General features: G+C 36.1%; 1 protein-coding gene across 12 annotated transcripts in view; it reads right to left on the bottom strand.

The window, feature by feature from the left end:
* The window catches only part of BPTF (bromodomain PHD finger transcription factor), a 150737-nt gene that overhangs the window by 71272 nt on the left and 62048 nt on the right, over positions 1 to 17417 (bottom strand). For 10 of the 12 annotated variants that reach the window (XM_035026244.1, XM_035026235.1, XM_035026238.1 and 7 more), the window contains exon 6: positions 4112 to 4300. The exons of the other annotated variants lie outside the window; for them this stretch is intronic. In XM_035026244.1, coding sequence (XP_034882135.1) covers positions 4112 to 4300 — 189 coding nt within the window. The remainder of the gene's footprint in view (positions 1 to 4111; positions 4301 to 17417) is intronic. 12 annotated transcript variants of the gene reach the window in all.

The following is a 17417-nucleotide window of genomic DNA, read 5'->3' as shown; positions in this document are numbered from 1 at the left end:
CCTAGAATTATCTGTGTATGCAAATAATTATACATGTGAAATCAACTAAATTAGTTTTTTCACTATAATAAAGGTCTCTCACATTTTCTTAACAACTTAATTTCTTAAAGCCACAGACTGCACCACCAAGGGGCAATTACTGCTTTGCCAAGAATCTCACTTTGGCTGAAAATTTCTCTACATTCTTAAAACTATCATATCACTATCCAATTTCCATTGGCCAGACAGTTGAACAAGATTTCTCTCTGTTTAATTTAAGCTCTTTAACATGAACAATAGTGTGTCACTGGCAAATGAAAGGCCAAACATAAAATTTACTATATAGTATACATTATAAAGACGGCATTTTGAGTAGAGAAAAAAATTAGATTGGGAAAACTGGCTATTTTGAAAAATACAAAAGACAATTCAGGAAACATTTCTTAATTTTATCTGACCAACACCGTTTCTTTCCTTTGTGCAGATGCTTTTCCCCCATTTCAATCATGATTCAGCGAGGGCTATAAATCAATATATCCTACCATACTGGGTGAACAACGTCACCCAGCTTAGCCTGACAGCACATAACCACCTGGCCACAGTGACTGTCCCAAGCCATTCAGCATACTACTCTTTTTTAAATCTGGAGATGGATAAAGGGTTTTTTTTAAAGTTGTTTATTTATTATTTAAGTAATCTCTACACCCAACATGGGGCTTGAACTCACAACCCCAAGACCAAGGGTCGTATGCTCTTCCAACTGAGCCACCCAGGTGCCCTAGTTTTGCTTTTTGTGTTAGCGAACAAAAAGAGTATAAATTAAAGGCTGTCTACTTTTTATCCCACAACATGGGAAAAAACTTTTAAAAATATGAGGCAATAAGCTCATCATGGAGGCAGGTGGGGGGGGGGGAGTAGGGATAAGAGGAAGACCCATGATAACCTCATTTGGTGCCCAGGGTCCAATTATGCACCTGAAGCTGCCTGTTACTACCTCTAGACTTCCCAATTGCATGACCCAATTAAATTCCCTTTTTATTTTAAGCAAGTTTGGTGGATTTCTGTCACTTAAAACCAAAAAATTCTAAATAATCCAGAGTATTTTAAGATTTCTGACCCCAAAATATGGCACTGACTGAATCAAGATGGGTAAGGGATACCGGGTGTTTTTCCATCCCAGGCTGAAAAGTAGAAACCTTCAATGTGTGACAGCAAAGCAGTTAATCAGACTATCAACAATTTTCTCTTGGGTCCCAGACCATGAGTCTACCCATGCTGAAGTTTTATGTCAAGATACTGAACTATGGTGGCTACTTCCTGGGGCCATCTATACGGTCCTACAATAAAGACTTTTTAGACAGCATCTTATCTAAGCTGGACTTCCTAAAAGCAGAAAGGGAAGGCACAGTGCTTTTTAAAAGCCCTTCAATTTAGAGCCAAAGATCCAATACAGCTGAGAGTCAATCCTTTGACACTTGCTAAGGTGTTGTTTTTTTAAGTTTATTTATTTAAGTAATCTCTACCCTCAACGTGGGGCTCGAACTCATGACCCAGAGATCAAGAGTCGCATGCTCTTCCGACTGAGCCAGTCAGGCACCCGGACACTTGCTAAGTTTAATAAAATAAGGGAAAGGAGGCAGAAAATTCATCCCTGGGGGTAAGAACTTGAAAGGGCTGAGAAAGGGAACAAGGCTTATCTAACACCCCCTGCCCAAAGGCCACATTCCTATCATAAAGGAGTGAATCACTGCCATGCAGCCTAGAGGCAGAATACAGAGCTGCTTTACCCCAGCCTCTAGAGCTCATTGTTTAAGGATGGCAGGAGGCAGAATTCTGCCTAGGCAGGACTTCATTCACAAAGGCTAGGGAATTGGGTCTGCAAAGCAGACCAACAGAGCAAGTAGAGGGGCTTTACCTTCAGAGACCCTGAGAAGAGTTTCTGGGTAATGAGGACTCGGCTGGGTACCCAGGCAATTTATGAGGGAATGCTACTGCCAAATCCCCAACAACCCATCCCTGACAACAGCCAGCAGGAACTAGCTGCTAAAGCAGAATGGCCTCCAGAAGGGGGATCTTCCCATATATTTCTCACGTTTCATCCACAGCCATCCTCCCAAAAAAACAAGGGCAGCCAGAACACCCTCCACTATCAGGATAACAAGTGTGACAGGCAGTTAAATTCATAATTTGGCTCATAGATTGTGAGATTGAGAGAAACTATATCCAGACCTAATCAAAAATAATACACAACACACAGAAGTTCTAAATAAAGTTACAACTACCAAAGGTAATTTTGGGAAGTTTTTGAAAAAATCCTCAGGTGTGGGTGAGATCTTTGTGTTGTGTTAGGCAGAAGCATTTTTGAATTTGAGTAAATATGTCCGTGCTGAGCTACCAAAAGGTGTAACTGTGGGGATATTTGTTTCCTATCTTTGCAGCATTCCTCTTTCTTTGGAAAACCATTCCTACCCCACTCCAATCATATACTTTTGCTGGAGCCATCAATTATAATACCTTGCCTGCCCTGGCCACAGGGGTGGGAACAATATGTCCAAGATAGGCCACTCAAATTCCTTCCTCAAGGACTTTTGATTTGGAGCAGGAGTAGGGGCCTTGCCTTTGGGTCACAGACCTTGGAAAGATAGGAATACAAACCGCTGATGCCATCTTCCCTGCCACTTGGAAAAAGCCTGTCTGTATTAGGAGAGAATGAAGTTAACATACAAACATATGCACATCAAAAGGTGGAGAGAAAGAGAGGAAGACAGAAAAGCTTTGATACCTGGGGGTCCAGTTATGCCTGATGATGGTTTGGACTTTCCAATTACATGAGCTAGTTAATTTCCCTTTTCACTTAAGCTAGTTTAAGCTGGTTTGGTAGCTTGCAACTGAAAACAAGTTCTAATTAAAACAGATCTCCATCTCCTACCATACACAAAATCATACAGCAGGATTAAAAACAAAGTTATACAAGTATTATGTGAAATTACTGTAAAACATGTATATGCTTGGGATAGGATCTTCCTTAGTAAACACAAAATCCAGACAAACCCTAAAGAAAAAAATTAGTAAATTTAACTATATAAAAATATAAAAGTTTCTATAGAACAAGATAACAGGAAGAGTTAAAACAAGCAATGACTGTATAAGTATATACATAAAATCAAAGATAACAGCCATAATACATAAAGCATTCCTACGACTCATTAAGAAAAACTATCAAAACGCAATAGGAAAAAATGAGAAGATATAAGCAATTCACTTGAAAGTTCAACAAACACATAAAGAGAAACTAAAAACATTAGTAAGCAGAGTTTTGCAAATTTTTAAATGAAATATTTTTCATCATTAGCAAAAAAGAGACAAATTGAATTTAGGTGAGAGTATGAAAAAATGCATATATATGTAAATTATTGGTATAAATCCCTTTTAATGTACAACTAAGCAGCAGTCATCACTATTTTAAAAATGTACCTACCATGTGACCCAGCAATTCCACTTACTGTTCCTATACTGCCAGAAATACTTGTGTAAGTACACAGATATATGCTGAGGATGTCAAAAAAAAAAAAAAGCACTACTATTTGTAATAAGAAAAAAAACTGTTAACAGCCTGTATGTCCACTAACAGAGAAATAGTAAATGAATTACTGTTCATCCATACTGTGGAGTACCATGCAGCAGTTTAAAAAAAAAAAGAATGAATTCAATTTATATCATGAAAAGATCCCCTATATGTATTACTGAGTGAAAAAAAGCAAGATGCAGAACAATGCATGCAGAATGATTCCATTTACGTAAAAAAAAAAAATAATTTAAAAAAACCTTTTGGTAAACATACATACATTAATGTAACCACATGGAGAAAGACAGAAAATGTTACACACCAAATCGTTGACCGTGGTTACCTTTGGGGAGGGGGTACTAAAAAGATTTATTTTTTTCCTGTGTGCTTTTGCATTTTTTAAATAAAAACAATGACAAGTGCTACTTGTGTTCAAAAAAAAGAAAAAAAAAGAGAAAAAAAGAGGAAAAGAAAATCTAAGTCTTCCCACCCCATCAAACTTTTATCCAAAAAATTAAAAATTAAAAAATTAAAAAGCTCGCTTTAATGGATGAAGTGTATTCTTACCTATCTCTTCTTGAATAGAGACAGGTGTGTGAGACTCTCTTTCTCCATTTTCAGGCTCATCAGCTGCCTTAGCAGATTCACTCTGGGAAGGATCTAGTTCACTGCTGCTGTTACTGTTTTCCAGATTAGGCTGGATGGAGGTAGTGGGAGCACTAGTGTTACTGCTGTCACATGTCTTGTTAGGTTCTTCTAGAAAAATAGAATATCTGATTTTTAGATTAGAAATCACATGAAAAGTAACTACTTTGTCAGAAAAGACATTTAATTGTTTGAGGACTACATTACAAAGCTAGACTTTAAAAAGAAAAGCTGCTCACATATGAAGAATGCCATGTCTGAGATCTATAAAGCAACACCCTATGAGTTATTTTTGAAGTCTCTCAGTCTACTAACTCAGACTCTTGTCATCTTAGTCTCTAGTACAAGGCAGACAATCTTTCAGATACCCCAGAGCTGAAGAAGAAGAATAAAGTGATATAACTACCCCACAAAACTTAGAAGTGGTTTTGAGATAATCCCTCAAAATCTGAAATTTATACTCTTACTTTTCAAAAAGTAGTCAGTTTTAGAAACAGCATTAAACTAGATTATTTATCTCTAAGATTTTCTGCTTGAATTCTGTGCTCCCAAATTAACTAGAAGGTAATGCTGAAGTCATTGTAAATTTTAAGAACAATTTAATAGTTATCACTAAGAATACTATTCCTAAAAGTATATCAAAATGAACACTACCATGAACTGAAAGCCTAGGTCTTTCCATGATAGTTCAGAAATTAAGAGCCTCCTTCCTTCTGTATTTCATTTTGTCACTAAGATAGTCTTTAAATCACCTAAGTTAAAAAGGGGCTGGCGATATATCACAAAGGCTATCCCTGATGTATAATGAGCTCCTATTAATTTAAAAAAAAAAAAATCTCAATAACCTGACAGAAAAAAAAATCTATAAGCAGTCACAAAAGAAAAGAAAATGGCCTTTAAACATTTGGGGAAATGCTCACTTAATTCAAACTAAAAGAAATGCAAAGTAAAACTATATGGAGCTTCCCAGCTATCTGGCTGGCAAAAATCCAAGACCCCACAATACATTCAGGTAAAGAGGCAGTTTGTTAATAGGCACTCCCACATAATACAGCAGGAGTGAAAAATGGGACAAAGGAACTGACAATTTCTACACATGCACTCTTGACCTACCAATCCCATGTCCTGAAATCTATCCCAAAATACACTGGTAAAAACACTAAATTACTTATTTACAGAGCTATTCATTGCAGCATTATTTATAACGGCAAAAGACCACAGACAAAATGTCCATCGACGGGGCACTAGTTGAATAAAAGGTGATATACACAATGAAATATCATGTATCATAACAAGGATTGGGGCAATCACCAGATCCACACATGAATGATTAAATGTAAAAAGAAAAGTGCAGAAGAGCAGTTACAGTATGCTAACTTCTGTGTAAGAAGGGGAGAGAAATATAAATTTATAGGTAGATTTTGCCTTTATTTACAAAGATTTAAAAACACTGGGAAAATAACCCAAAATTAACAAATGTGGCTACCTATGAGGAATGGAAAAGAAATGATTACCTAGAGAGGTAAAGGACAGATGTGAAAACTCTCTGTATACAGTTATACAATTTGATTTTGGAATCATGTAAATGCTTTACATTTTTCTAAAAATTGAAGTTAGAAATGCAATCCCTAAAAAGTGAAAACTGAAACAAATTAACCTAGTTGTATATCAAAAGTTGTTGGCATAACCACACAGAGAAAAAAAATATTTTAAGTGACTCTGGAACACAGTATTTTGACTGTATGTCTTTACTAGAAATATGGCATTAGTATCAATAAAGAACTATAAAATTCATCTTAAATGCTATTTAGTGGTCTTACTGCCAGCAGTAATAGTGGTATTACAAAATTACTACGATATATAAAATCATTTCTTACTAATGTACACCAAGATGTTAATAAAACATATATTAATAATGTTATTATTAATGGACATCCGTATCAGGACAAAGCAAATGTGTAATTAAGTTACTACTCTGTTAGGAACTAAAGCTTTCAGTGTAAGGGAAGAAATACAAGTTTAAAACCAAGGGGAAAATAAAAAGAAAGAAAGAAAAAGGAAAAGGAAAAAAAAAAACCTAAGTATACAATCCTCAATCTGAATTTGAAATGTCAATATGAACTGATGATCTTTTTCTTTTCAAAAATACATATTTCCTAACACCATCCACCAAAAAAGCCTAAAGGCAATAACAGCCCAAGAGCAGTAAATACCTCTGGGCCCAGATTGTGGTCTCTAATATCATTCCCCACTAAAAGGAACCAGGATCTCTTGGAGGAATGACTGATTCCAGGTCTGGGGTAGGAAATATGTAAGATAAGCCTCATACATCTTATTCTGTCAAAAAGCAGGGAAGCTCTTGGGGCGCCTGGGTGGCTTAGTCGTTAGGCGTCTGCCTTCGGCTCAGGTCATGATCCCAGGGTGCTGGGATCAAGCCCCACATCGGGCTCTCTGCTCGGCGGGAAGCCTGCTTCTCCCTCTCCCACTCCCCCTGCTTGTGTTCCCTCTCTCGCTGTCTCTCTCTCTGTCTCTCTGTCAAATAAATAAATAAATAAAATATTAAAAAAAAAAAAAAAAAGCAGGGAAGCCCTCTAAGACTACCAGGGTCATGGAAAAAGGACTCAAAAGCCAACATGAAGGGGCTTGTGCTGGTCAATATAAGCAAAATGAAAAACTACAACTGACTAAAACAAATTGAATACATAAAGACCCATGAGTTCAAACAGATATTTAAAATTAGAAAGCCATGCCCCTGTGTAAAAGTCTGTAACTCATGAATCACTACTGAAGGTAACTGGACACCAACTCCTGATTCTGAAAAATAACTGAACATTTATTCCGGCTCTAACTACATTTCAAAGTATTCAAACAGCCTCAGTTAATGAGGGAAAATTCTTCACAGAATTCCAGTTAAACAAATATAGAAAAAAAGACAGAATTAAAAACCACCATATTATAATCTCCAAACAAATAACTGATTCTGAAATGATCATCAATGAATGAGAGGTTAACAGGAAACTTCACTGTCACTACCTGAACTCACTGATCAATTTCAGCATTTATAAAGGCAGACCACAAACAGCCTTTTGATGCTATATGATATGAAGTACCCAGCACATAGCTTATGGAATATTCTTGCCAAAAATAGTTAAAAAATGATTTTAATCAATATTTTAGAATAAATTAAAGAACACTAAGAGGAAGGAAACAGACAAATCCTGAACGTGGGATATCCCACAGCAAGATACACTATGATTCTTCAACAAGTCAACAGTGTATAGAGGAAAAAAGTCGGGGAAGGGGAGAGTACTCTAGACTAAGAGACTCAAGAGATATAAAATCAACTGTCATGTCATATGGGAACCTTATTTGGAGTTATTACAAACACAACAAATGTAAAAAAAAAAAAAATTTTTTTTTTAAGTGAGGAAATTTAAACTGACAGAACAGTAGATGATATTAAGGAATTGCTATCAACTTTATTAAAGTAACAATGGCACTGTAATTATGTAAGAAAATGTTCATATTTTTTAGAGATGTATATAAGATTGGTGTAGCATGATGTCTGGGATTTGCTTTAAAATACTACAGTAGGAAAGAACCCAAAATCATATTAATAAGAAAGGGGATAAAAAAACTGTGATATAGTTGCACAGAGGAATATTACAATACAATTAATATGAAAGAACTCCAGCAACATACATTATATTAGTAATATAAAGTGAAAAAATTAAGTTCCAAAAATTTACACTTAACACAATACACTTAATATATATTTAACACAATACACTTGGAATAAAGTTTAAAACAACTAAAAGAGAAATATATAGTTTTTAGCAAATTATGTAAATCAACTCAATGAAGCAAAAGCATGTGAATTATATATCACTTTGATCTCCAGTATCAACAGTCTTGATTCTACTGTGTATCCCTTATAAAAACAAAAGAAGATGTTAGTGAACACAGGATTCAGGGTGACAACTACTTCAGGTAAGGGAGAGGGAGGCAGAGGATGAGACTGGGGAGGTGATTATAGATGCAGGTTAGTTTCAAAGCAGGACTTAGCCTTTTGTTTGGGGTGACAGATTCCTAGGTGTTTATTTTCATTATTAAGTAATTTAAAACCTGAATGAATAAATTAAGGGATACTACGCAATGGCCAATGATGAGTACAATTAACTAAGGATTGTGATTTATCTAACATTGTACACCTAGGGTCAAAGAGGAAAACATTTTTTGAGCCAAAAAAAGAAAAAACAAGGAGTTAAAAAAAATCATGGGTAAAGCAAGTATGACAAAATTTGATAATTCTTTTTTATGTAAGTGTTAGATATATGGCAGTGTGGGTGCAGTCATTATACTCTTAACTTTTATGTGTAAAAAATTTATAGTAAAAAAATTTTATATGAAGGATTTCAAAATGCCAAATTTAACATCTGACAGCTACAAACCAGTAATAAAATCAACTAACTCAGAAAAATCTGGAACAAAAGAAGTCTCTCACAAATCATATCAAATTCTTCACTAACCATTCTTTTTACAGCTGTAAGATCTAGATTTGTAAAGTGTAGTAGTCCTCATGTATAATGGTCTAAATATCATCTTCTCCAATAATGAAGCAATATATAAAGATATCCCCTCATGAGCTCAGAGTACATTGTCTCATAGAATAAGAAAAAGAGATTAGACTCTAGACCAGCCCACAAAAACTTAAAATATTAGCACATAATATACTCCAAGTATGGTAAACTTAGAAAATTCTGAGACAGGAACTTAAGAGATTCTGACTATACACATCTTAAAATACTTTAGAGAAAGTGTTTTCTGCTATCAGGGAGATAATGGTACTTCATACAAGAGGCAATCAATCCCTTACCAGGTATTCTCATCTAAAAAAGCCAATAACCCACTGAAAGCAAACTGAATTCAGACTGTATCCATTTAAACTTTCAAGGCGATAATAAGCTGAGGACTACAAATTCATAAAACGTAGTTTTGTTAGTTCGTCCAAAGTTAATCTGTCTTAAGTGGAAAACAGTGTTTTCCTCCATTTCAGTTTAGAATACTGATTTTAGTTGTTGGTTTTTGGTTTTTTTTCTAAAGTAGTCTCCACGCCCAGTGTGGAGCCCAACGTACAGCTCAAACTCATGACCCTGAGATCAAGACTTGAGCTGAGATCAAGAGTTGGATGCTTGACCAACTGAGCCACCTTGATGCCCTGGTTGTTGTTGTTGTTGTTGTTGTTTTAAATAATTGTTCTAGGGGCATCTGGCTGACTCAGTCAGAAAAGCATGTGACTCTTGATCTTGGGGTCGAGGGACTGAGCCCTACATTGGATGTAGAAATTACTATAAATAAATAAACAAACAAAAAACCAAACTTTAAGTAACTGTTCTACAACTCTTCACTTCTTTACTTCATTTGCCTATAGATTTAAGGAAATCTGAAGCCCGTTGCTTCAAAATACCACCAAAAAGGTATCGCCTACCAAGATGTATGTTTTAAACTTCAAAGTCCAAATGTTCTAGCCCTATGGCAAATATTATAGATTTTGGTATTTACAATACTATTTTCATTAGACATAACAAACACTGTCAATGAATAAAAATAGGGTAAGTTTTGTAGTCATCCCTCAAACCAAAATTACATGTAGATCTTGATCTTCAACTTCTAAACAGTAACACCAAAGCCTAAAAAACAAAATTCTAAGCAAAAAACTACAAAGAAAAAAAGTAACTTTTCCATCTGAAGTGAAAAGGGGAATTTTTTTTTAAAGGAAAAAAAATGAGGTAAAGTAAGTAACCAGAATGTATACGACTAGAAACTAAAACCAAACCTCCTAAAAAGGATAAGAAACAAAAGATTATTTAACTGCAGAAGCTCCAAAAGCTTTACGGATCAACTCAGTGAGGCTAATACATTGATTCAGCATCTACTACCAACAGCCTCTGAATTTCCCTTTTTTTTTCCCTAAAGATTTTATTCATTCATTTGAGAGAGAGAGTGCATGAGCACGAGCAGGAGGGGCAGAGGGAGAGAGAGAAGCAGGCTCCCCGCTGAGCAGGGAGCCCAACACAGGCCTCGATCCCAGGACCCTGGGATCATGACCTAAGCCAAAGACAGACGCTTAACTGACTGAGCCACCCGGACACCCCCACCGAATTTCCCTTGTAATAAAATTCAAAACTAAAGCAAAGTGCCTATCTCTTAAAATGTCATTATCACAAAAAGTTAAGAAACAGGTTAAATCAGTATGTTCTTTTAGTTTAACTTTATAGCTGTTAGAGTTTCAATATATCCTGGAAACATTTTCAAAATAATTACAGTTATGGAAATAAAGCCAGTTTTATCTACTACTGATATGTTGTTCTTAATCTCAAGCATTAAATCTGGAGGCATTAATTTAAAACAAATGCTGTCTGCACTATGTTTGAATACAAATTCTCAATAGTGGATTTGACTTTAAGATGCTAGCAAGTCATGTATCTTTTTCTCCACTTATAAATTTAAAATTTGACATTCTGGTACAAAAAGGTTCTAATCTAAAATCCAGGACAAAAGTGTAATTCTGAAACTGAGCCTTTTGCCAATTACAAAGAAGTAATACTAAACAGCATACTTGCTACATGGGGTTGTTTTTGGCAACATAACCATTTTCATGAGCTAAAGTGAAATGTCTGGAACACAGATGCAAGAAAAAAAATCTAAGGAATAGGTATATTAAAAGATTATTTTTAAGTGATGGCTACAAGCCTTGCCCAAAATATGGCCCAACTGAAAAGTTTAATCTTCAGTCTTTGACACATAAAATCTTTCTGATCACTGATCATATCCAGTATGAAATCATGATATCGTCCCATTTTTCTCATGTTCTCACTCCCAAAGATTTTTAGACCATAAATTTGTAATTTTTCCTTTGTATAATATCATTTATTGGATTACATAAAAATGACAGTACTCTCTGACAAGACTTTATGTCAAGATATAGCTTGAAATAATATACATTTACTTCTTTTCTTTTGAAGATTTTTAAAAAATTTTAAATAATCTCTACACCCAACAGGGGGCTTGAACTCACAACCCCAAGATCAAGAGTCATACTCTCCACCAACTGAGCCAGCCAGGTGCCCCAATACACATTTACTTTTTTTTTTTTTTTTAAGATTTTATTTATTTATTTGACAGAGAGAGAGACAGCAAGAGAGGGAACACAAGCAGGGGGAGTGGAAGAGGGAGAAGCAGGCTTCCCCACGGAGCAGGGAGCCCGATGCGGGGCTCGATCCCAGGATCCTGGGATCATGACCTGAGCTGAAGGCAGACGCTTAACGACTGAGTCACCCAGGCGCCCCTACATTTACTTCTAAAGAAATCTGAAAGTAGATGTATTTATTTTTTTTAAAGATTTTATTTATTTATTTGAGAGAGTGCACGAGTGGGAGGGGCAGAGGGAGAGGGAAAAGCAGACTCCCCACTGAGCAGGGAGCCCAAAGAGGGCCCTGATACCAGGACCCCGAGATCACAACCCCAGCTGAAGGCAGACGCTCAACCAATGAGCCACCCAGGCACCCAGAAAGTAGATGTATTTCTAAAAAGATTCTGGATATATTTCTAAAGAAATTCTAGGTGGCTCAGTTGGTTAAGCATCTGCCTTCAGCTCAGGTCATGATCCTGGGGTCCTTGGATGGAGCCCCGCATTGGGCTCCCTACTCAGTGGGGAGTCTGCTTCTCCCTCTGCCCCTCCCCCTGTTTGTTCTCTCTTTCTAATAAATAGAATCTTTTAAAAAAAAAGAAATTCTAAATTCCCAGATTATTTAAAAATTTTTTCTATTCCAGAAAAGATATATAATACAAACACTAACCAAAAGCAAGCTGTTGTAGCTTAGAAATGTTACTAAAGATAAAGGACATTTTATGGGATGCGTGGGTGGCTCAGTCAGTCGAGTGTCTGCCTTGATTTCCACTCAGTTCATGATCTCAGGGTTGTGAGACTGAGCCCTACGTCAGGCTCCATGCTTAGCAGGGAGTCTGCTTGAGATTCTACCCTTCTCCCTCTACCCTTCCCCTGACTCGCATGCACGTTTTCGCTCTAAAATCAATAAATAAATCTTTAAAAAAAATTAAAGATAAAGGATATTTTACAATGATAGTTAGTTCGACAAGAAATATAAAGATTATGTGCACCTAATTATACAGCCTCAAACTATATAATGCAAAAACTGAGAGAAAAAGGCAACAGTAAATAGAAATTATTTTAAAATATCTTACAGAGAAGGAAGAGAAAAAAAAAGACATAGCAAGGATATAGATTTGAACAACACAATTCAAAACCGTGCCCTGATTGTCGAATACTGTACCCAACGACTAAAAATACATATTCTCTTCAAGTGTACATGAGACATTTATCAATATTATCCATATACTGAACCATAAAACCTCAACAATTACTCTGATTACAGTAGGTTAAGCTAAAAATCAATAACAAAAAAGATAACCAGAATGGGTTAAAAAGAAAACTGTATCATAATGAAAATCAGAAAATATTTTAAACTGAATGACAAAGACAGTATGTAAGTTTGTAGGATGCAGCTACAGCAGTACATAAAGGGAAAATTATAGCCTTGACGGAATAGCAAATATAAATAAAAACTAAAAATCATCAAAGCATCCATCTTAAGGAGCCAGGGCAGAAATAATATTTTCATCTAAATGTAGTATCAACTAGCATACTCTTTTGAGGAGCTCTATTTTTTTGAAAGATTTATTTATTTGAGAGAGAGAATGAGATAGAGAGAGCATGGTGGGGGAGGGTCAGAGGCAGAAGCAGACTCCCTGCCGAGCAGGGAGCCCAATGCGGGACTCGATCCAGGGACTCCAGGACCATGACCTGAGCCGAAGGCAGTCGCTTAACCAACTGAGCCACCCAGGCGCCTGAGGAGCTCTATTTTTTTTTTTTTAAATGCAACCAACAACGATAAAAATTTAAAATTTTAAAAACAGAGGGAAAAAAGCTAGATGATGAATATGCTTATGCCACAGATTGTGGTGATGGTTTCATGAGTGCATATTTATCTCCAAACTTATCAGGTGGCATACATTAAATATGTACATCTTTTTGTATGTTAATTATACTTCAATAAAGTTTTTTCAAAAAAACAGAAGCAGAAAAAAAAATCCACAGAGATGCAAAGAAAATAAAAGGAAAAAACAAAGACATGAACAGAAATAAACTAGGAAAAAATACAATAAAAAAAGGATCAACAAAGCAAAAAAAGTTATTTTTTTAAAAGACTAATAAAAATTGTTAACAGTTTTGTAAGATGATTAAGAGAGAACAGATAACCAATTTCTGGATTAAAAAAAAGAACATCACTACAGGTCCTGCAGACATCAAAAGACAGGATGTTATTAGGCCAAGAATATTTAAAATTTAAGCAAAATAGGTAGATCCGTAGAAAAATGCAACTTACTAAACTGACATAAGAAAACAACAGAAAATATGAATAGCCCACTGTCAAAGAAATGCACTTTTTTTTTTTTTTTTTTTAGAGACAGAGAAAGAGAGAGAGAGGCAGAGGGAGAAGCAGGCTCCCCGCTGAGCAGGGAGCCCAACGCAGGACTCGATCCCAGGACCCTGGGATCATGACCTGAGGCAAAGGCAGAAGCTTAACCATCTGAGCCACCCAGGCACCCAGAAATGCACTTGATCTTAGTCAAAACACCAAGCAGCAATCCATCCACCAAAGAAATGAAATCTAAAATTAATCTTTCCCATAATGAAAATTCCAGGACCAAGTGGCTTCAGGAAAATAAAATTTTTAAAAAGCCGTTTATTTAATTAAGGAATAAATAACACCAACTCACAGAAACTCTTACAGATAACAGGAAAAGTGGGAACTTGTCCTAACTCATTTTATGAGGCCAATATAATCTGGACACCAAAGCCTGACATGGACATTATTAGAAAAGGAAAGTTACAAGCCAATATCATTCATTAATGCAAACTCCTAAACAAAATATTAATAAACTGGATGCAACAGCATATAAGAATGAAAACATATCACAACCAAGTGGCATTTATTCCAGAAATATGAGACTGGGTTAACACTTAAAAAAAAGTCAATGTAGGTACTTCTGCTTCCAGATAGAGCAGAGGGACTGGATTTAACCTTCTGTCATGAAAACAACCACAAACAAAAAAGACACCACATAAGAAAAAACAAAGGAACTGACACGTAGTTTACAAAAGAAGGTAGCCAAATGGCCTGTGTATACATATATTTAACAAATATATGCATATACACACACACATACACACACACGAAAAAGTGCTCAACATCCTTAGTCACCAGGGAACTACAAATTCAAACCACAATAAGATATCCCTACAATGCCATCAGAATGGCTAAAAGAAAGGGAAAAAATGAATGACGCTGATAATACCAAGTGTTAGCAAGGATGCAGAGGAGCTAGAACTCTCACAGACTACCGATGAAGTGTGAACTTGTATAACCACTCTAGAAAACTAGCCATATCTATTAAAGATGAGCATACACAAACTGAATGACCCGGGAAATTCCACAACTAGACTTATACCTCTAGAAACGTACATATGAGGAGCATAAAAAACATATAAAAGAATATTCAGTCACAATGGTCCCAAAATGGAAACCATTCAAATGCCCATCAACATAGAAAACGAATAATTATAATTAAGTAGTAACTAATCATTACATATCTGTATAATAAGACTATCATGCTGCAATAAAACAGAATGCACTACTATTACAAGCAACATTTGGATGGCTCTCGTATATTAAGGTAAAAAAAACTGAAATCAAAAAGTATATGCTGGATGATACCATTTATTATCTTTTATAAAGGCAATCCTGATAAATGGTTATAGAAGTCAAGATAGTAAATGCCTTTGTGGGGGTGGGCATCGTGGTGGCCAAGACAAGGGGCATGATGTGGTTATACAGGTGTGTTCTATCAAGCTGTTTACTTAACACTTGTGCACTTTACCATATGTTGTATTTTAATGAAAAAGTTCCCAAAAAACACCTTTCCATACCAAATACTTTCCAATCTGACAGTCTTCTACAGATAAGCTTGAGTCATTAAACTAGGTGTCTGAATACATTCTGAAGGTTTAGAACAGAAAACCAGTGAGATGCCTTCTATCAGTTATTGTTTCTCATCTACCTAAATTAATCCCCCTCTCCAGTTCTTCTGATACCACATCTCATCTATTGACCAGAGAGTGGTCCAGGGATACCACAAAGTACCCAGCACACTGCCAGGCACCATTATAAATACTCAATAAATATTTGTTGAATAAATGAATGCATAGAGAAAGAGAAACAGAAGGAAGCAGAGAGACACATTACAGTCCTCTCTGAGGGTCAGGACTCTACCATTAGGCCTGCCTACTGCCCACTAGAAAGTAAAGTCCTCAGGGCCTTGACTTTGTCTATTTTGGTCACTGATATATTCCCACTAGTGTCATAAGTTTTACAATCAGGGATCTATTAAAATGTTTATCTACTTTAAATGTACCAAACTCCTCTTTCAACACTGGTGTGGTGTTTAATATATGTCTTTAAAAATGCTTTTCATGTTGTTTTGGAAACAAGTATTGAGACTATCAGGTTTCTAGGTTTAGTTTCGTTTTTTAGTCTAGTCAAGAAGAGAGCTATGACTTACTAAATGGTCAGGTTTTGAATTTATAGCATCTTCAGCTATCTGGCACTCTGATCCTACTAATGAACCCAATCCACTCCGATTACAGCCACTGACAATTGCTATTTGCTCCCACTCTAGCTTTCTTAACACTTCTGTTCAAGTTCTCATCTAAATCAATTTTTTGTGACCTACGCATGAAAAAACCAGTTGAATGCAAAGTTTAAACACGAAGGATCTCATTTACAAGAATTATGTTAACTACTACTGAACCAGTAAATGTATAATTCAACTCACCCACTTTATTATTTTTTACTTGCTAGGCTTTCTCACTCTTTCAAAGACTTGGCTGTAGACAGCAATAACAATATCCAACATCTGCTGAGCTCAGGTAGTACCTGAGGGTACTTAGGTACTTAGGGTAGATACTACCCTAAGTCTTCTATATATATTATTTCATTTGGCATTCGTTAGAAGTATACGTCAAGGGGGCACCTGGGTGGCTCAGTCGTTAAGCGTCTGCCTTCAGCTCAGGTCATGATGCCGGGGTCCTGGGATCAAGCCCCACATCGGGCTCCCTGCTCGGCGGGAGGCCTGCTTCTCCCTCTCCCACTCCCTCTGCTTATGTTCCCTCTCTCGCTGTGTCTCTCTCTGTCAAATAAATAAAATCTTAAAAAAAAAAAAAAAAAAAGTATACGTCAGGGCGCCTGGGTGGCTCAGTCGTTAAGCGTCTGCCTTCGGCTCAGGTCATGGTCCCAGGGTCCTGGGATCGAGTTCCACATCGGGCTCCCTGCTCAGCAGGAGGCCTGCTTCTCCCTCTCCCACTCCCCCTGCTGTGTTCCCTCTCTCGCTGTCTCTCTCTGTCAAATAAATAAATAAAATCTATAAATAAATAAATAAATAAAAGTATACGTCAGATACTAAGATAGTTTCTCCCTTAAACCATTCTAGTAACAAAAGAACAAATATCTCAGAGACACTAATAAACTGGTAATAAATAACTTAAAAGCAAATGTCTGCTAAAATCTGGGCACAGTTGTTACTCTACTGTGTTTGGTTTAAGAACCAAACAACTAACCAGTATATAAACCTACTAGTAAGACTGAGGTTTACACTAAATATCAATCAATCTAAAAGAGAAAGAATATTTTAAGAAGTATTTACCAAGGATATAATCATTATTCCAATACAAATGGAATTCTGTTCACATTTTTGGGGGCCCAGTACTCCACTTCCAAATTCTGACTCATGAAGGTACTAAAGTCATAATAATGCAGTATTTTAATTGGACAGGACCTAGAGATCTAACCACAGAATTACAGATCTCTGATTCTCCAGTCCATTCAATAACGGACTCCTGCTGAAATCATCTCTGATAGGTCAGAGAGAGATCAACATTACTAGTTACTCCTTCATGAAATGAAATTATCTCTGATAGGTATTCACTAAATGCATCTAGTAAAAGGGAATTTGTTACTTCTATTTTCTGAACAGCTATAATTTGAAGGAAGTTGTTAATATTCACTCATAATATTCCTATTATTTCTAC

The sequence above is a fragment of the Mirounga leonina genome, unplaced genomic scaffold (assembly GCF_011800145.1).
Source record: "Mirounga leonina isolate KUSES-001 unplaced genomic scaffold, KU_Mleo_1.0 Mir_197, whole genome shotgun sequence".
NCBI classification, from domain to species: domain Eukaryota; kingdom Metazoa; phylum Chordata; class Mammalia; order Carnivora; family Phocidae; genus Mirounga; species Mirounga leonina.
This window is presented reverse-complemented; position numbering and strand designations above follow the sequence as displayed.